This window comes from Nicotiana attenuata, unplaced genomic scaffold, assembly GCF_001879085.1.
Source record: "Nicotiana attenuata strain UT unplaced genomic scaffold, NIATTr2, whole genome shotgun sequence".
NCBI classification, from domain to species: Eukaryota; Viridiplantae; Streptophyta; class Magnoliopsida; order Solanales; family Solanaceae; genus Nicotiana; species Nicotiana attenuata.
This window is the reverse complement of record NW_017672115.1, coordinates 29,502-50,013: the sequence shown is the minus strand read 5'-3', so window position 1 is coordinate 50,013 and position 20,512 is coordinate 29,502. Positions and strand designations below refer to the sequence as shown.

Genomic DNA, 20,512 nt, shown 5'->3' with positions numbered 1-20,512 from the left:
AGGGATGCTTCAGTGCTGTTTGACCCTGGGTCTACGTATTCATATGTGTCGTCATATTTTGCACCCTACCTGGTTATGCCTAGTGATGCTTTGGGTATTCCTGTTTATGTATCTACACCGGTGGGGGATTCTATAGTGGTCGACCGAGTTCATCGTTCCTGTGTGGTAGTATTTGAGGGTCTTGAGACCCGTGTTGATTTATTGCTCTTAGACATGGTGGATTTCGATGTTATATTAGGGATGGATTGGTTGTCCCCGTATCATGCTATCTTGGATTGTCACGCCAAGACCGTGACTTTGGCTTTACCAGATTTGCCCCGTTTGGAGTATGTTTAGCTTATCTGGCGTATGTTCGCGATTCCAGCATAGAGGTTCCTTCTATTGATTATGTTCCTATTGTTCGGGAGTTCCCCGAGGTTTTCCCTTCAGACCTGCCGGGTATGCCGCCCGACAGGGACATTGATTTCTGTATTGATCTGGCTCCGGGCACCCAGCCCATTTCCATTCCGCCGTATCGCATAATCTATATAAGTGGTCAGCGTGCCACACGATCCCATTTCATAGTATATAAGTGGTCGGCGTGCCACACGATCCCATTTCATAATATATAAGTGGTCGGCGTGCCGCACAATCCCATTTCATAATATATAAGTGGTTGGCGTGCCACACGATCCCATTTCATAATATATAAGTGGTCGGCGTGCCACACGATCCCATTTCATAATATATAAGTGGTTTCCCGGCAAGGGAGAATACGACTAAGCAGTTAAATCCCGGCAAGGGAGCAACAACAATAACTTACACGTCCCGGCAAGGGAATAATCACATTTCTTTCTCTTACGTTCATTTCTTACTTTTTAATCGAGTCAAAAATCGAGCCAACGCTCCAAAGAGTTTACACATCCTATTTCCTTCTCATTCTCTTCATATCATATAGAAACCATCAATTAACAAGGAAGAGTCACTACAAAATCCCAATTAAGCACAAATAAAGACCCACGGTCATGCTAGACACCGGTGTATAGATACTCGTCACCATGCCTATACACCGTACTCAACATTTAGCAATTAGCAAATAATACTCTAATCCTATTCCCTCAAGCCAAAGTTAGATCAAACACTTGCCTCAAATGCTCCAAAATCAACTCAAGCCTCTAGTATAGCTTTACCCCTCGAATTCGGCTCCAACTCAGTCAAATCTATGAAATAACGACTTTACAATATTGATAATAGCTGAACAAACTAAATCCAATGCCTAAATATGAATTTCTAAGCTTTCTTCCCAAAATTCCAAAAATCGACCCCGGGCCCGCTTGGTCAAAACACGAGGTTCGAACCAAGTTCATATCACCCATTCACCCACGAGCCCGAATATATAATTTATTTTCAAATTCGACCCCAAAACGAGGTCTAAATCAAGGAAAATTGAGAAACCCTAACTCTACCCTTTTCCCCCAATTTCCACCCTAATCTATGTGATTTAAGCTTGGAAACCTACTAATTAATGAAGAATAATGAAGGAAATAAGTAGGAAATTACTTACCCAAGTGGTCTTGAAGAATGGGGGCTTCAATGGCTTCCTAAAGCTTGGGAGAGAAGAGAGCTCGTGTATTTTTTTGAAAGAAACCCGTAGCTACTGTTCTGAAATTTAATATAACTGGGCAAAACTTTGCCCTTTGCGTTCGCGTGAAGTGAGTCGCGTTCGCGAAGGGTAAACAGGGTTGGTCAATGCGAACGCGGAAGGTGAAGCGCGAACGCGTAGGAGGAATTGGCTGGGGTCCAAGAGATTGGCCTACACGAACGCGTTGGCCTGTATGCGAACGCGATGGGAAGGGGCTGGGGACCTATGCGAACGCGGTCCAGCCACCGCGAACGCGAAGAAGAAAAGAGGCTGGGCCCTCAGAGTTCCATAACTCTATGCGAACGCGGACTAGTGATGCGAACGCGATGAAGGAACAAAATAAAGCATCGCGAACGCGTGAGGGAGAGTGCGAATGCGAAGAAGGATATCCCTGTGCACAAACACCAGATTTCTGCAACTTTTTACTAAGTTTAAAACACCCCGAACCACCTCCGAATCACTCCCGAGCCCTCGGGGCTCCTAACCAATCACACACACTAACTCAACAACCTCATACGAACTTAACCGTGCGATCAAATCGCCAAAATAACATCATAAACGAGGGATCAAACCTCAAAATCATCACTTTTTCATCAAACTACATAAACTTTCATTTTTAGATATTTAGGTCCGAAACACGTCAAACGACGTCCGATTTCGACCAAATTTCACAGGAAGCGCTTAAACCATATATAAGACCTGTACCGGGCGCCGGAACCAAAATACGGCCCCGATACCAACACTATCTAATCCATTTTCATTTCAAATTTCCATGTTAATTTCAGAAAAACAATTTCACAGAAAAAATTCTTTTCTCGGGCTCTAGACCTTGGAATTCGACTTCGGGCACATGCCCGAGCCCCATATTTTTCTACGGACCCTCCGGGACCGTCAAATCACGGGTCCGGGTCCGTTTACCAAAAATATTGACCAAAGTCAACTTTAATCATATTAATATAAAAATTCATAAATTTTTACACAGAATTCATATTTAAGCTTTCCAGCTACGCGCCCGGACTGCGCACACAAATCGAGGCGAGTAAAAATGAGGTTTTCAAGGCCTCGGAAGCACAGAATGAAAGAGAAAACAGGTGATGACCCTTTGGGTCGTCACAAGAAGAGACTGAGAATAAGAGACACAGAAGTAAGATTTAAGAGAAGCAGATTGAGCAATCTGAAGAGAGGTTAGAGAGTGAGACTTTGATATAAACTAAGAAATCTAAAGAGAGGCGAATGGAATGAGAAGACTTAACCCTAAAATGTAAGTCTAATATTTATACATGTCCATATAATTTGTATTTCGGGTCAGATTGGATTAACGTTATACCAATCTGAATCCGATCCGAATATCCGAACTTTTAAAAAACCTAATCCATATCCGATCCGAATATCCGAAATTCAAAAATTCGAGTAGAGTGGATCGGTTCGAATTCTCAGATATCTAATCCAAATGCACAACCCTAACAGAGGGTATGTGTCAAAGGTCTTTGATTTTATGCTCCCGAAGATAGGATTCAAACGTGAGATGTGGCGTGTTCAAGCTCCGCGCCGAAGATGAACGGGCTAAGCGATCTACCGAAGCTATTGGGTGTAAAATACATCGTTATGAGAGCGTTTTGCCTAAGATAGAAGCTTCTACGCGAGCGGTGGTGGACGAAGCAGTAGAGAATGTCAGCTTGAGTAACACAAACATTAGTGAGAATGCAATGTCACGAAAACCTAAGGATTCCTCCGCAAGATTCGTCCACGGAGGGTGAGTTAGCGGCCTATGATCAGGCCAAAAGGCGTAGTCGATGGACAATAGATAAATATTCATGTACTACCTTTTTTTGTCTAATATTACTCCATCATTAGGAAGCAATCTATTTTTTTCCATTGGCCCATCATGGAGCTCCAACTCGAGGGTATTTTTAAATTACAATTATAAGTTAAATGTTAAATTTAAAAAAAAACTTGAAAATTTTGGATACGCAGAATTATCTATTCCATTTTGGCACTCCATTAATCATAACATATTGTAAGCGGGAACACCTCTAAGTGAGAAGTTGAAATACCAAAATGTCGTTATAAGTTTGATCGATACTATTGTCCTTCTACTAAATATTACTGTTATATTATTGGACAAGAATGTAAAAATATTTTATAATAAATATAAAATAACAATAACTATAATAATCTTGCTAATAACGTGAATTTTGAAGGAAGCGAAGAGCTTGTTGTTCAATTTCATCATTTATGTATGTCCATTAAATCAAAAGATGTGAAACATCATTGTTGTTGGTTCATTAAATAAGGAACAATATGAAGAGTCAGAATTTTCTTTACCACAAACATATATTTCACCAAGTTGCAGCCAGTCTATCAGGTTCCTTGGAGAAATGAGAAACTGCATACAAGTAATTTGCTTACGAGTTCATATATAATATTAGGATTAAAGGGTATGGCAAACAAGACTTCTCATTTATCTTAGGTGATTTGTAGGGAGTAATTGTAATATGGCCAACATTTTGGCCAGTGGAGTTTATCTCACGTAAACATAAAATTATTTGTAAAGTATACCTTGTTGGCAATTCTTTGAGACCCAAAAATATTGTATTGTGGGGTGGATATAATTTGTACAAGTTGTATCTTTTCTTTTATACCTTAGAGGCCAAGACTTTTTTGCCTATAAAAGGAAAGGCCATTAGTTCATTTTAAACACACAAGCAAGACTTGACTTTTCATTTCTTGTTTTTTCTTCTCCTCCTTTAGTAATTGAGAGTATTTTATAAGAGAGTTGAGTGTTGGGAAACACTTGTGTGATCCTCTTTCTTTGGAGTGATCTTGTGAAGTTATTCTCTTGGGGGTATTTGGGATTAATTAGAGTATTTACTCTAATTTGCACGTTCTTTTGTACTCTTGTTGCTACAGTGAATTGCTCATCTCCGATTGTGGACGTGGGCCACACTGACCGAACCACATTAAATTGGTATCTTCTTTGTATGCTTTACTTGTCGTTGTTATCTACTTGCATTGCCTTTGTTATTGTCATTATAGCATTATTTTGCTAAATTTCGCACTACTCGAGTTCCCGATCCTAATAAATTGGTATCAGAGCCGGATCTAATCGGGTTAGTTTCAATAGTCAAAATGATTAACAAAGACCCATGTTGAGAAATCTGATAGAAGTACAAACTTTAGAATGTGGCAATTAAAGATGGAAGTTATCCCAATTCAGGATGGCTTAAACTTGGCGTTGCAAGAAAATGAGAAGAAGCCAGATAAAATGACGGACGAGGAGTTTGCCGTCATAGATAAAAAGGCAAAATCATGTATCATCTTAAAACTCTCAAATGAGGTTTTACGTGATGTTTCTGTAGAAATCATAGCCAAAGGCATGTGGAAAAAATTGAAAACATTATATATGAACAGGACGGTGGAAAATAAACTTTACTTGAAGCAGAAGCTTTATACAATTCGCATAAGTTAAGGTACCTCTATTCTCTCTCATCTTGACACCTTTGATTCCATTCTTATGGATTTGAGTAATATAGATGCTGAAATTAAAGATGAGGATCAAGCAGTGTTATTGCTTTATTCTCTACCCCATCTTTTAAGCATATAAGAGATAATATGCTTCATGCAAAGGATAATATCTCTTATGAGGATATTAAATCTATCTTAAAATCAAAAGAACAAATATATAGTGACTTTACTGGGGAAGCTAGTGGAACTCAAGCGCAAGTTGGCTTGTTTGTTAAGGGCAAATTCGACTCAATATACAGATACAATAATTTAGAGTGTCGCTACTGTCATAAGAAATATCTTTATCTCTGAATTCTATAAAATAAAAAATAAAATAAAGCATAAGGAAAGGAAAAATGAGCACAAAAATACTGACACCGCCGGAACTCGTGCAGCAATTGATAAGATTGAGGGAACTATATTTTTAGCAACCAAAACTAGTTTCAGATAAGACAATGAGTGGATTTTAGATTCCGGTTGTTCATATCATATGTGTCCTAGAAGGGACTTGTTTTCTACATATGATTCAGTTGAAGGTAGAGTTGTCCAACTTGGTAACAATGTTACCTGTAACGTTATCGGCAAAGGTAGAATTCGGATTAGAATGCACGATGGTGTGGTGAGAACTCTCACCGATGTTAGATATTGTTCCTTAAGAAATATCTCATCTCCTTGGGCGCTTTCGAATCACTTGGGTGCAAATTCACTGGTGAAGGTGGACTTCTGAAATTTTTTCAAGGTGCTCTTATGATCATGAAAGCACACAGATCCGATTCGTTGTACATTGGGTTCCATTTTTATAGGCCCTACTACAGTTTCGGTATCAGACAACTTGTCTGATTTTGATGGCATTAAATTTTGACATATGCCCATTGGGGCTTTTGCGGAGAGTATGGAGCAAATTTACTATATTAACTAAAATTAGGCCAAGATGGAGATTTGTAATATGGCCAATATTTTGGCTAGTGGAGTGCATCTCACATAAGCATAAGCATATTTGCAAAATAGACCTTGTTGGCAATATTCGTTGGGATACAAAAATATTGCATTGTGTAGTGGATATCATTTGCACAAGTTGTATCTTTTCTTTTACGCCTTGGAGGCGAAGGCTTTTTTTACATATAAAAGAAAAGGCCATTAGTTCATTTTAGACACACCAACAAAACTTAAGTCTTCATTTCTTGTTTCTTCTTCTCCTTCTCTAATAATTGATAATATTTTGTAAGAGAGTTGAGTGTTGAAATACTTGTGCGATCCCCTTTCTTTGAAGTAATCTTGTGAGGTTATTCTCTTGGGGGTATTTGGAATTAATTAGAGTATTTTACTCTAATTTTGTACGCTCTTTTGTACTCTTGCTGCTATAGTGAATTTGCTCCTTTCTGCTTGTGGATGTAGGTCATACTGACCGAACCACGTTAAATTGGTGTCTTTTTTATATACTTTAATTGTCGTTGTTATCGACTTGCATTGTCTTTGTTATTATCACTATAATATTGTTTGGCTAAATTCCGCACTACCCATGTTCCAGATCCTAACAGAAATAATGGAATTGCTATGCTGCAGTTGCAGACCCAACTTCCTGGTGATGAACCGACCGTGTGCCGCTCTTCTTTACTATCACTCAGCTTGTGGCAAATGTCAAACTGACACTCTACCACACGAACGACAATGTGGTTGGACTCATAGAGACAATTTAGGATTAGTTGTGTATCACTTCTTGGTTGAATTTTTGTCTGTAAGTTATGAAATTGAACTTTCTTTGTGACTCAATCAGACAAGCATTGAGAAAAAATATGTTGATGTATATTGTCATTCTAAGGTATCATTAATATAGCATATATATATATATATATATATATATATATATATATATATTATTTGTTCCTAAATAAATATTACTTTGTTGGCATTAACATTTTCTAAACAGATCCATGTATTGAAATTACCATAAGGCATCCGAGAACTTATGTGGAACAATTACTTCCTTTATTGAATTAACTTAATATGACCAATATTCACTATTTTCAAGAACTCCGTATACTTATTTGTTGATTTTTATTGTATAACTTGCACACACAATTTTTGAACTAATTTTTTTGAATTCATTGATAAAGGGTATACGCACAATGCGTGTGTCCAGAAACTTATATTAAAGAAATATAATAGATGACAAAATCGAACAATTCAAATGGTACACGATAAATGTGAACATCTTTTCCTCTATAATTCTAACACTAAGCTAGCGAGCAATTTTTTGACAACCTATCTTTGTAAAATCTTCATTGGAAAGTATATATTTCTTTAACTTATTGACGGTATAAATAATATATAAATGACAAAATTTCATATTATTCCCCTTCAAAAAACAAGAAAAATAAAGTAAATGCTAATTTAATACAAAAGCTTTTGGGTTTCAGGCTAATGGGCCGAAGTCATATGGGCCTTAAAGGTCCAAACATTTAACTAGGGTTTCAGTTCCGTATTTGAACTTCAACGTAGTACTCTTTTGCTCACAACAGCTTCGTCTCACTCCCCCAACCCCTAACGCCGGCGGCTGAGGCTAATCGAAGAACAACAATGGTAAAATTCAATAACTTTTAGGTTTTCATTAGACCATATTTTGCATTTTTTTTCATTTTCTGTTTTTTTTAATTGCATTATATACTAATATTATCTAAAGCAATCGAGATTTGGAAGAACAAAAAGCAGAATATGTTAGATAATTACAATGGGAGTGGTGACGTTCAGTTTATGTTTTTTTTTTAATTATATAAAATATATATTTGTTTTAGTTTTATTATTTAGATTTTGCACACAAAAAAAGTTTGTTGTTTTAAAAAAAAACTACAACTATCTAAACTTGTTAAAGTTTTTCATGCATTTTTTGTACTGTGCATTTTCTGTCTAAAGGAATAGCAAATTGTGATTTTAGTGTTATTTCTCTTGTTTATGGCCATAATATTATTGTTCATATTTTTATCTGTTTTATCTTATTGAGATATACTTAGTTTTGATTTCGTGAATTTTTATCACCTTTTTGGGCCTCTCTTTGAAAATGTTAACAAAAATGGTTTTTTTGTGGGAATTTGAAAATGTATCTATGTGTATCAGTATGTTATTATGCAAATTCATTTCGGATTGGAGCTAGATTTTTATGACAAAATATCCCTAGAGCCGATTTAGGGTTTTAACATGATGAGTTCAACCTTTAAGGTTCTTATCATTGAACTTATTGTACTTTTAAGTTATGGGGTTTAGTGTAAATGTCTATTAAAATATTATAGGGTTTCCCCCATGTATTTATGTTGTGTTAAGAATATTTGGTTTTAGCTGAACCCGTAATTTATGAACTCCATCCTCCACTGCATATCCCCAAGGGGATTGAACCACTTCACAATTCTATGTTAGATCTAAAGTTAAGCTTATGTTCCTTACTTGACCTTCCAATAGCATTGCTAGTTCTCTTTTGGGGAATTTCTTTATTTTCTGGTTGAGTTTTGACATTGTTGCTGAATTATGTTACAGGCCTTCATCAAAGTCCAGAAGACGAGGGCTTACTTTAAGCGTTTCCAGGTTAAATTCAAGAGAAGGAGAGGTAAATCTCTATGTTCCGTCATCATTTTTTGGTCTGTTCTCAATCTTGTTTGCAAGTAAAATATTACCAATTTCAATGTTTTGCTACTGTGTAGAGGGAAAGACTGACTATAGAGCCAGGAATCGGCTGATCAATCAGGACAAAAATAAGTACAACACACCAAAATACCGTTTTGTTGTCCGATTTGTATCCTTTCTAATGCAGTTTTCTGCCCTTTTTAACTTGCATAGCATCTACTTAATTACACTCCTATTTCTTTCATAGGATGATCTGCCTTTGCATTTTGTCCACAGAACGTTTCCTTATTACTGTGGGTTCCTTGAATGTCATGTTGAACGTTCATGACTTGATTGATAATGGATGTTTTGATAACCAATTATATGTGACGTCGGGAGGTGAATGTTCCTAGTTTATCTTAACATTTTCTCTAGACTAACCAGGACATTATTGCACAAATTGTGTCTGCTAGCATTGCTGGTGACATGATTCTTGCCTCTGCCTATGCTCGTGAGTTGCCTCGTTATGGACTTAAAGTCGGACTGACAAACTATGCTGCTGGTACTTACACAAAGCTATTCAATTTGTTTGTTGTTCCTCCTGAAATTCTGTTCTTTATATACAAGTAATACGTTTTTTAACGCTCAAATTAGCATACTGTACTGGACTTCTCTTGGCAAGACGAGTTCTCAAAAAGCTTGAAATGGACGAAGAGTATGAAGGGAACCTCGATGTAAGTAGTTGCTGTGGCTGCACAATACTTGCTTCCTTTTTTTTTTCTGACTTTAATTTAATTAAACATCATTACAGGTCAATGGGGAGGATTACTCCGTTGAACCTGCTGAAAGCAGGAGGCCTTTCCGTGCTCTCCTTGATGTTGGCCTTATAAGAACTACCACAGGCAATCGTGTTTTTGGTGCTCTCAAGGTATTATCCTGCGTTTGCTTTTGGTTCATTTTCACCTAGTTAAAGTCTATACATCATTACGCCAGATTGCTAATTTTAGCTTTAATAGAAAATTTTAGTTCTTGTAACAGCAGCGTTTATGCTTTTCGTGAATCGTTGATTGATTTGTTTTTTAATCAGCTAAACCTCAAAATATAGAACATTAGCAATGGTTATTTCCATCTGTGAGGAAGTATATCAATATGTTTCGTTTGTCCGACTTTAAAAAATGCTGGGGCTATTGGGCCTTCTTACACATGTTGGATAGATTGTATAATAATGAGAGTACTATTGCTGTTGGAGGATAGTTTTCAAGGTTTAAGGTGCATTTTAAGGTCATATGACCTTTAACTCTGTCCATCTGCATTATTCCATATAAAAAACAAAAATAAAAGCTCTGCCTATCTTGTGACTTTTAACAATGTCTATCTGCAATGTTGATTCTTGGATCAGGGTGCATTGGATGGTGGGATTGATATCCCTCATAGCGAGAAGAGGTTTGCTGGATTCGGCAAGGATTCCAAGCAACTTGATGCAGATGTTCACCGCAAGTATATCTACGGTGGCCACGTTTCTGCATATATGAAAGTGAGATAGAAGTATTTATATTTGAATCTTTTGTAATTTATGACTATTACAGTCCATGTGTAGGTCGGGGATGTTGATCTTCAATGTTATTTCCGGCTTCTTGTCACCCCACCTCTCTAATATGCCTTACTTTTCTTTGCAGACATTGATGGAAGATGAACCTGAGAAATATCAGTCACACTTTAGCGAGTACATCAAGACGGGTCTTGAGGCAGATGATCTTGAGGAGATGTACAAGAAGGTTCATGCTGCCATACGTGCAGATCCAAGTTCAAAGAAGTCTGACAAGCCACCTCCTAAGCAGCACAAGAGGTTTGAGATTGTCTTTAGTTTAATTGATCTATCATTTTTAGCCTTTGTGCATCATTCATTTCTGCAAACCTTATGAACTGAAAGGTATAAGGACGATTCATTGGTACATTAGATGTGTCGTGTGTCCATATAGGGTCTTTGGCCTCTCATTTCTGCACGATGCTTAGATTCTAATGGCTGAAAATCTTCTGTTAAATATGAAAATCTTTCTTCTTTTCTCACTTTAGTCATTTTGGGGCTGTTCTGCAGGTACAACCTTAAGAAGCTAACGTATGACGAGAGGAAAGCTAGGTTGATCGAAAGACTCAATGCTTTGAATGCTGCTGCTGGAAATGATGATGATGAGGAAGACGATGATTAGTTAACTACATAACAAGAATTTTGGATTCTTGTCGCTTATGGTTTTTCTATTATATTTTTCTTTTCTTGTTTCTACTAAGTAGAGATCTCAGTTTTGCATCCTTAGTAGAATGAGACATACCAAAGTGACGATGTATGAGATTATATTTTGCTTCATTCATCTGTTTATTCCTTTGAAGTTTTAACTTCTTTACATTCACACATATTAGAAGTTTTGCACTATCCGCTAGTAGAACGAGTTTTCTGAAAATAAAGCAAGCAACTTGTAATAACAAATTAAACTATACTAACAGTGTCAAATTGTTTTATGTTAGTGTATTTTTAAATCCTTTTCAATTTGGTTAAATGACTTAGAATAAGACAATTTAGTAACAACAACAAACTCAATGAATGAGGGTAATATGTATGCAGCTTTACTCCTACCTTGGAAGCACAAAGATGTTTTTGATAGATTCTCGGTTAAAGAAAGGGTGAAAAGAATCCCGGAGGAGCAGAGAGATTGTTTTTGATGATCCTTGACTAGAGAAAGTATGAAAAGATGTGAAGGCAACAAGTAGTCACATAACAAGATAGATTGAGGAGATTTTTGATGATCCTGGACTAGAGAAAGTATGAAAAGATGTGAAGGCAACAAGTAGTAACATAACAAGATAGATTGAGGAGGCCGAAGCCAAGATAACAAGTAAACAGGCAACAAGTAGTAACATAACAAGATAGCTCGAGGAGACCGAAGCCAACATAACAAGTAAACACTAAGGGGTCGTTTGGTTGGGAAACAAGTTATCCCATGATTAATTATTTCGGGATCAGTTATTTCACCCTCCCGTGGGGCAGATTAGTTATACCACGATTTTATTCCCAAAAAACGTGGGATAAACTAGTCTCGAATTTAATTCGGAATTAATTATCTCTTATCTCTCGTACCAAACAAGCCCTAAGTAGTAATAGCACTCTAAGAATAAAGAAATATCATACTGACACTAATGCTATAGAACTAAGAAGACACGGGGAGAACGCTCGGCTACCTGCTAACCTAGTATCCTAATCCTCGACCGTCATATCTTTCTATCAAGGGTCATGTCCTCAGTAAGCTCCAGCTGTGTCGTGTTCGCCTGATCACTGCTCTCTCTAAGACTTCTTTGGCCTACCTCTACCCCCTCCCCCAATTCACTCCAAGGCTAACCTCTCAGACCTCCTAACACGAGTTTTTGTACTTCTCCTCTTAACCGAACCATCTCAACCTCGTCTCCCGCATCTTATCCTCCACGGGGGCCACACCCACCTTATCCCGAATAACTTTATTCTTAATCATATCTAACCTGGTAACAATTTTATTTAAACGTCTTTCTCTTTTTGACTTTATCAAGCTTGATTCAAATATTAGCCCTACCTCGACAAAGGGAGATCTAAAGTTGTAGTATTGGATTCATCTGAACTTAATATTTTCGACGCGACGTAAATTTTATGAGTAAAAATTCATAAAACTTACAACAAATAGTAGATATGATGAATTCATAATTTAAGAACACAAGAGCCCATAATTTAAAAATATAATAAGTTTAATGCTAAGAATTTTATAAGTTGAACCCGTAAAACTTAATTTTGATCTGGCAATGTGTCTTTGGATCAAGGTCATATTCAATAAATATCAAGGACAATTCAATGGTCAATAAGTCATAATTTGAACATTAATGTCACACGTTCGACATTTAAAAACTTATTGGTTTTATTAGTCCAATCAAATTTCTATTAAATACTTTTTAAAAAAAAAACTTTCCTAAATGATACCACAAGAAGAAAGAATTTTCCTAAATGACTTTTTTGACAAATAAATCCTTCCTAAATATATACCTTTACCATTTGAAAAATACGAAAAAAAGGAAAAAACCTTTCCTAAATGACGCAAAACTCCCTCTGAACCTAGGCATAATAATCAAGGCTAATTGACGTAAAATAATGACATAAAATAAAATAATAATAATAATAATAATAATAATAATAATAATAATAATAATAATAATAATAATAATAATAATAATAATAATAATAATAGGTTTACACTATAATAAAAAACAGAGGTCCATTTTCCCTCTTTCCTGAGCCGTTAACCAATAGCATCTCAACTCCGCGAAACGGGAAAATTAGGGTTTTTATTTTCAGTTCAATAAAGATCCATAGATCCAAATTCATTCTAAAATTGCAAAACCCTAAATCATCAAATTCTTCTATATACTCAATTTTTGCTTCAATTGGAGGATAAACGAGATTCGTGCTTCGTTGGAACCCTAATTTACTTCTCAGATCGAGTATGCTTTTCTTCCTCTATATTGTATGTGGAAAATTTGGAGTCCTCTTTTTGTTGTATTCTTGAAAATATTTTCTGTTTGTTGTATTATAGTTGTCTCTTATATATAAACTCTGTGATTTGATTGATACGGGAATGTGTCAAATGATGAGAATTTGGAACTATAATTTTAAACACATTTTTACCAAACTCAATATAATATCAATTCAAGCATTCCATGCTTGAACTCTCCACTAGCAAAAGCAGGTCATGTTTATCACGTAGGAGGGAGTATTTGGAAGATACTGAAATCGATGAGCTCTATTGGTTCACCATGGTGGTTATTTACATTCGTTAATTTGTATATATCTATTTTTTTGACAAGTAAAGTAATTTTGTTATAGTACCCAGGAGGTGCAAAATATGTATAATTTGTATATATATATATTCATTGCCATTTTGTTTGCATTCTAGTCCCATAAGTAGAGTAAACCATTGCTTGGCTAGATAGTTGTGTACAATTGTCTTACGCCCCAATACTTTCCAGGAAATAATGCATTATTCATGTGCTGGACGCTAATTGATGGATCCAGACAGCAAGACGTTTGGAAGAGGTATGATTCCTACAGTGATTTCCCAACAGTCTCTTTGCATGTTAGGGTAAAATGACTACTGTAGACATTTGACTCTACTTGGGTCATTATTGCATGCCTAGGTTTCAATTTAAGGTGAAATGCATTGTGCTCCCTCCATTCACTTTTACTTGTCCACTATACTAAAAATATATTATCACTTTTACTTGTCCATTTTAGCAAATCAAGAGAGACAAATTTTCTTTCATGTTTTTACCATAGGTGGATCTAGGATTTAATGTTTATGGGTTCCTGCAACTACCTTAAGTAAATTTTCCATAGTAACTGGGTTCACATTCAAACATTTATAGATATTTAGTGATTTTTTGGAACACATTTACACTGTTTGGACAAAAGCTACTGGTTCACGTGAACCCGTAGGTCACAAGCTGGATCCGCCCCTGGTTTTTACCCTTATCATTATCTATTTATTCCCCAAATCATTTTCCAAGACTTCGAAATGTTATTATTATTATGGGTATTATAGTAAAATATGTACTTCATTTACTTTTTCTTAAGGAGAGTGCAAAGTCCATTGTCGACAAGTAAAAAATGAACGGAGGGAGTAGTTGATCAGTACTACTATGTGAATTTCCTGCGTGATCTATTTGCTCTGGAGTTTCTGTTTTCTGTTTCTTTTTTTTCCTTTTGTGGTGCTATTGTTTTTACTTTCAGGAAGTAGGAGTTAATGATTTACTGCCGACTTATATTTGCCAATTTCAGTTTCATTCCAAGAATGAAACAACTGTCGTTTATTTAACAAAAGAAAAAAGAATTCATTAGCAATGCAAGTTCTGAAGCTTTTGGAAGCAATGTGTTATCCAGCTTCTTCCTTCAACATTTGGATGATGTTGGCTGTTAGAGTTATGTTCTTAGGGTTATGACTTCAGTAACAAGATCTCACAAATAACTAAAAATTGATGCCTTGCCAAAGTGGTTCACAGTTTGCAAACGGTTAAGGTGCTGTAAAAGCTGTGATTGCCAACAAAGAATATTGGTCTTAGTTTGTGAAGCAGAATCAAACCAAAAAAGAGAAGATTTTATTACTTAGCATTAGTTGTTCTGATATTGGAGGAGAGAGATTAACAGTATTGCATGCTCCAGTATAACGAGTTATAATATTGGAAGTGATAAATGGAAGTAATACAAAACGCAGAGGAATTCAAAGTATGGTATTGTGAGTTGCGTAGCAGACTTACCATTTAGCAATAAATTTGAGATCTGACTTTAAATAGTAGTGAGTCCTTTGCCTTATGTTGCATGTTTGTTCGAAGATATATTTGTAAAAATTGTGACCCACCTCTCAGATTTCATATGAAGAATTTAAAATTAAAGCATTTGACAATCTGATCTTCTTCTCCTTAAAATATCTTCTTTTAAATCAAGATATCATCGGCTTACTGTGGTTGATTGGTCCAAATACATTATTAGGGCCAAGAGAACTTACAGGTGCTGTGGATCTTATCACTCACTTCAAGTTGTTGGCTCATCACGAGTTTTTCTGCAAGAAGCCTCTTTCATTGTCAATTTCAGATACACATTATCTTCACAATGTGGTGGGAGACACAGAAATTAGGAAAGGGGAAGGAATGCAATTGGATCAGCTTATACAGGATACTTCGTCTTCAAAAGAGTCAAATTCACGCATCCAATCATTCGACTTAGATGTTCTTAGAGAAGCTTTTCAACTACGTGAAACAGCTCCAATTGATCTGCCTCCTGTAAGAAATCTAATTTGGAAGCTTGAGTTATATGAGTACATCTGATTCAGCATATTTAAGTAACACTTTTAATCCTTTCTGATCTCTGAAGCTGGAGACCGCGAACTGGATTTTTTTCAAACCCTGTGCTTTTGTATATTGACAATTTGCCTGTTCCAGTAATTGCTGATCAATAGGTATTTTTGGTGTTTCATAGTCTGAGAAAGGGATTCCCACTGTAGCTGGAAAGTCTAAAAGTGAGTCGAAAGACAAGGAGAAGAAGCATAAAAAGCACAAGGATAAAGACAAGGAGAAGGACAAAGAGCATAAGAAGCACAAACACCGTCATAAAGATCGAAGTAAAGACAAGGATAAAGAGAAAAAGAAAGATAAAACTGGGCATCATGATTCTGGTGCTGACCATTCAAAGAAACATCACGAAAAGGTCTGCTACTAGCAAACTTTAAGAGTTATGCAAATACGATGATTCTCCTGGCATGCAGTATACTGTGAATATCATGTGGTTCTTTCATATTCAAGAAGTTTAGAAGACTGGTTCACAGTAAAGACACTTAATAATTTGCTCAATGCTGTGTTTACTGAAAATGACATTACTTAAAACTGACAGTAGTACTCTTTTAGTATGCGCCACTAGAATCCTGCTGTCTGGTCCTCTTGCTTACGTGAACTTTCACTACATCGTTTGTGATGTAGCTTATAAGTTGCATTTATGGGATTCCAGTAGAATAGATTTCAGGGCATAAGGTTTATTTTTCTGGGAATATCTTGCTCAGAGTTTGTGGAACCAATTGTTGTTTGACTTTCAGTTTTCAGTTACTGCGGCAAAAAATAGCCGTTTGATTTAGTTTAACAAGATTTTCTGTACGCCGTCATAAATTTGACTCGTCTTTTGCTTGTAATAGTAGCTTCAAGTCCGACTTTGTTGATTTCTCTCATCCTACTGTATGCTTTGTAGTGAATTTGTGAGAAGTTGACACTCTTAATTTTTCTTTATGTGACAAATGTGGTTAACTTTTTTTGTTTGACTTGAGGTCTTGGCCTAGTGGAGCTTAGCAATTGTGCTGGCTTGTTGGGATCACTTCTTGCTGTAGAAATTCAGCCCATATTTGCAACACTTTTAGGACTTTAGCAAATAGCTACAGTGGCAATTCAGTGTATTAAATGTGATTATACTTTTGTATGACCTCACTGATTATGATCTTTCTGATGATATCAGAAAAGGAAGCATGATGGTGAGGAGGATGTTAATAATGTTCACAAACACAAGAGAAACAAGGTAAGATAATATTGTGTTCAATATGATTTTTGCAAATGTAAGTTTGTTTCTGAGCTCATTATATGAGGGTTGTGGTTTTTTCACTATATTGAGACTGTACCTTCACCTTATACTAATGGTGATATCCTTACATCTTGAAATGTTGCAGCACAAAAGCTCAAAGATTGATGAAATTGGTGCTATAAGGGTTGCAGGCTGAATTTTTGGCATGTGCTACTTTAATTATTGTCCTCAGGTGTTGCAGTTAAGAATTTTGAGGGATCCTTTGCTTACTTTTGTGAAATATCTGAGGTACAGAAGTTCATATCCTGCCATATCCCACCAATTGAATAACTTTATGGCATGCCCAAGTGTTCCATCTGTGCTATCTATTATACATGGTCCATATCATACTTGCATCTGCATTACAAATTTTCACTTTTTCGGGGGAAAAGAAGAACATTGACTAGTTATATGCGTCAAAAGCTGTTTGGGCAGCCTTTTTCAGGCCATTAGGTGCTCATGAGGTTTGTGTTTACGACTAAGAAGACATGCTTTGAAGCATTTCAGATATTTGATCGATTTGCATTTGTTGGATAAAAAGCAGTTTCCTACACGGGTTTTTAGTGTCCCTTGAGCTTATCAAAAAAGGAGAAGGAAGTTCTTTGTGCCTGTTGGTATATATTCTGTTGCAGAATGGAAGGGTTTCTGAGCTATCAAAAATAAAGTAGAAAATGGAAGAGTTACTGAGGGATAATGTTCCTTGCGGATGTATTTTTTCCAATCCCAGAATGGGCGAAATAAAAGAATGCTTGTTTGGCATGGAAATATAATGTTAATCACAAGCAAGTTAATTAAAAAGTAATAACAAGCACATAGTATCATTAATCTTCTCATTAGTCGTGAGAGTTCTATTATATCATTTATCTGCATACCTGTTCCTTTTTTGTGTGAGGATGTACCAAGTTTTTTTGGCGTTGCATTCTGTTGCTAGTATATACTTTTGGTGTTTTTTTAACCAAGAGCGAATAGAATAGCTCATCATAGTATTTGTTTTGTCATGTGTTGCATAATGTTTCTGTTTCTCTTTTCCTTGCAGAATAGCTCTGGACTAATTAAAGAATGCCAAGAGGGTGAATTCACCTGTTGAAGTAGATTTTAATGAAAGGTACAAACTGCTGAAAAAGAACCTCATTGTATCATATTAAAAGGGCTTCTTTAGTTGGCAATGACATTGAAATCCTTGATCCATTCTTTTGGTTGTCTTGCCTTATGATGATTAATTATTCTTTCAGTCCTTCCCCATCTTTCAGCGGCTCTAATCTCGATTCTTAGTCTTAACCAGTTGCAGCATTGGGTAATAAGAAAGCATTGAAGGTTGAGTGTTGGTCAGGTCTCTTGTTATTTTTTGAGCTTGAGTGCTACTCATCGACGTTTAAACATTGAAGGAGGGAGAGGGGAGGGGGGGGGGGGGGGTCGGTCAGGACTAGGTTTTCAAGGATGTGGGAATGTGTATTATATTAGGAATTCTAGTTGCTAAGGTTGAAGTTTTTGTTGTATATCTAGGATAAAATGAAATCAAGTTGTTTCTGACAAGGTATTGCTTGAAATTTTTGTGCTCCAGGACTTTTTAAAGCTAATTGTTAATGTATCAGGGCATCTCCAACCTTTACCCCATTTTTGGTCCCCAAAATGGGGATTTCCCCATTTTGGGGGCAACTTACTCCAACCATTCCCCCATTTTTTTCCCCAAACTTTTTTATATTCTTCTCTCTCTTCTATATTATATTATTATCTTTCATTTCAATTTCATTTTTTAATTTTCATTAAACAAATTTCATCTTTTATTTTTATTAATTTGTAATTTCCATTAAAACAATTCCATAAAATTTTAAATAATATAATTTGTAAGCAATTATTATAGATTAACTAATAATTCAAATAAAAGTGAAATCATTGCGATACAAGATTAATTAAATACATATTATATAACGATCAAATTCATTTAATGTATTTTCAATCTTCACTTTTTAATTTTAGCAACATCTAATATTTTATATTCGCACCTTTCAATTTTAGCAACATCTAATATTTTATATTTGCACCATTCATGTTTTGAGATAATTATATACTTTTTGTACAATTATAACTTATAATAAAATTAACTTACAATTTTACATAAAAATAATAAATGCACGAAAATTAATTTATCAAAATTATACACCAAAGTTAAGATGTAAAATTAATATTATAAAGACATTACATAAACATAATTAGGTATATATAAAGAGATAAATTAAAAGCTTAAATAATAAAATAATAATAAAAAAGTGATGAATAGTAATGGGGGAGATGAATAGTGTACCCCCATATTTGAGGGAACACTATTCATCCCCCATTTTGGGGACAAAAATGAGGGAGGGTTGGAGCTAAATTACTCCCAAAATTGCCCCATTATGGGGAATGGGGGTAAGGTAGGAGATGGCCTCACTAGTGATAAACATGTAAAATTTTGGCACTTTTTCTAATATTTTGAAGCTGCAATTTGCTGCAAATGATTTTGTATTTATATTGATAGGCAAAGGGGTCAGGTTTTTGGAACTTGCTTTCAGCATGACAAATGCCCAATGAGTTATTTAAATGAGCACATTAGAACTTGTGAATGCTTGTTTTATTACTCAACTTTATTGAACTGAGAAGCCTGGCCTCAAATCTTTAATTTCAAATTCTGATAGTGTTTTGTGACAAGAAAAGGGAGAGTATTTGCTGCAGTTCAAGTGGCATGAGCTACACATAAAATAGTGGGTAAAACAACACTTACTAGTCCAAACTCCAAACGTTTTTGGCTACATCGAGAATTTAAGGCATGAATGAGTCATAAATGAGACAATTTATAGGATTTCATGTCTTTCAGCTTTTCAATGAGTCATAAATTGCCTTGCGTTGGAAACGGTATTACCGAGCAATGTTCGAAGTTGAAGGCTCCCTTTCCGTATACGTTCATATCTCTCTATAACAGTCATTCTTTATAACAGTACTCTTTATCCAAAAATACGGATGACAATTAAATTTATATTGTGGTTTTAAGGATATGTGATTTCATCCAATACCAATTGATAAGCAAGAAAATAAATGAATGAATTAGAGAATAAAATAAATCAAACCAGTATGCTAGCCAGGTCTCGACCTCGATTCGGGATAGCCTCGAGGTGGAATAGTTAGAATAGTAAATGATAAAGCAACTCTGGTGAACAGTAAGTGAAATAGCAAGAAAGTAACGAGTGTATATGTTCTTATCAGTGAACAATGATGATTACAAATGAATGAGATCCCTCTTTATATAATAGAGGAGTCCTAAATAAGGTACACTTCTAATTATAGTAGGAAACTATATTAACATCTGATTAACCGCCGTGAATCGATCCGTTCCGAGATTCACGCCACGATCCTCGACCAATTGCGGATATCTCGCCTTTTCCGTTATCAAGCTATTCCGATGTCACTCGGTGTCTGTCTCTTTCTGGCCGCGATTGATGTCGACCTTGGTCCGAAAAGAGGCTTCGATTCCGAACTCGCCGTCCTAGCTCCTTGACGCGACATTCCCATCTCGAGCAAAGGATGAAATCGGGGAGCCTCGATTTCTACCATATACAAGTACTTCAGTCTTGACTGTAATTGCCAAGTTTTCTTTGAAACTA

The 20,512-nt window shown here is 35.9% G+C and overlaps 2 protein-coding genes across 3 annotated transcripts; both read left to right on the top strand.

Moving 5' to 3' along the window:
• The first annotated feature begins 7,599 nt into the window (after positions 1–7,599).
• LOC109211913 (60S ribosomal protein L5-like) lies at positions 7,600–11,111 on the top strand. The gene is made up of 9 exons (XM_019375505.1): positions 7,600–7,705; positions 8,651–8,720; positions 8,815–8,906; positions 9,152–9,278; positions 9,371–9,450; positions 9,528–9,644; positions 10,116–10,250; positions 10,393–10,562; positions 10,812–11,111. The coding sequence occupies exons 1-9, from the start codon at positions 7,703–7,705 to the stop codon at positions 10,921–10,923; spliced, it is 906 nt and encodes a 301-aa protein (XP_019231050.1). The 5' UTR covers positions 7,600–7,702; the 3' UTR covers positions 10,924–11,111.
• Positions 11,112–13,010: 1,899 nt separating this feature from the next.
• On the top strand, positions 13,011–18,112 carry LOC109211915 (mediator of RNA polymerase II transcription subunit 19a). Of its 2 annotated transcripts, none has more exons than XM_019375510.1 (7): positions 13,011–13,228; positions 13,754–13,820; positions 15,270–15,559; positions 15,756–15,983; positions 16,776–16,835; positions 16,984–17,126; positions 17,914–18,112. In XM_019375510.1, the coding sequence occupies exons 2-6, from the start codon at positions 13,790–13,792 to the stop codon at positions 17,032–17,034; spliced, it is 660 nt and encodes a 219-aa protein (XP_019231055.1). In that variant the 5' UTR covers positions 13,011–13,228; positions 13,754–13,789; the 3' UTR covers positions 17,035–17,126; positions 17,914–18,112. The 2 variants fall into 2 exon arrangements, with proteins under 2 accessions (XP_019231055.1, XP_019231056.1); XM_019375511.1 differs by having other exon boundaries at positions 13,011–13,251.
• Positions 18,113–20,512: the final 2,400 nt, after the last annotated feature.

Bases quoted from the DNA above. Each gene is read 5' to 3' on its own strand.
- LOC109211915 (XM_019375510.1), top strand. From the start codon at position 13,790: ATGGATCCAGACAGCAAGACGTTTGGAAGAG. The intron at 15,984-16,775 runs GTCTGCTACTAG...TGATGATATCAG, and splicing joins CAAAGAAACATCACGAAAAG to AAAAGGAAGCATGATGGTGA. The intron at 16,836-16,983 runs GTAAGATAATAT...GAAATGTTGCAG, and splicing joins ACAAACACAAGAGAAACAAG to CACAAAAGCTCAAAGATTGA.
- LOC109211913 (XM_019375505.1), top strand. The intron at 8,907-9,151 runs GTATCCTTTCTA...CATTTTCTCTAG, and splicing joins ACCGTTTTGTTGTCCGATTT to ACTAACCAGGACATTATTGC. The intron at 9,279-9,370 runs GTACTTACACAA...CGCTCAAATTAG, and splicing joins ACTGACAAACTATGCTGCTG to CATACTGTACTGGACTTCTC.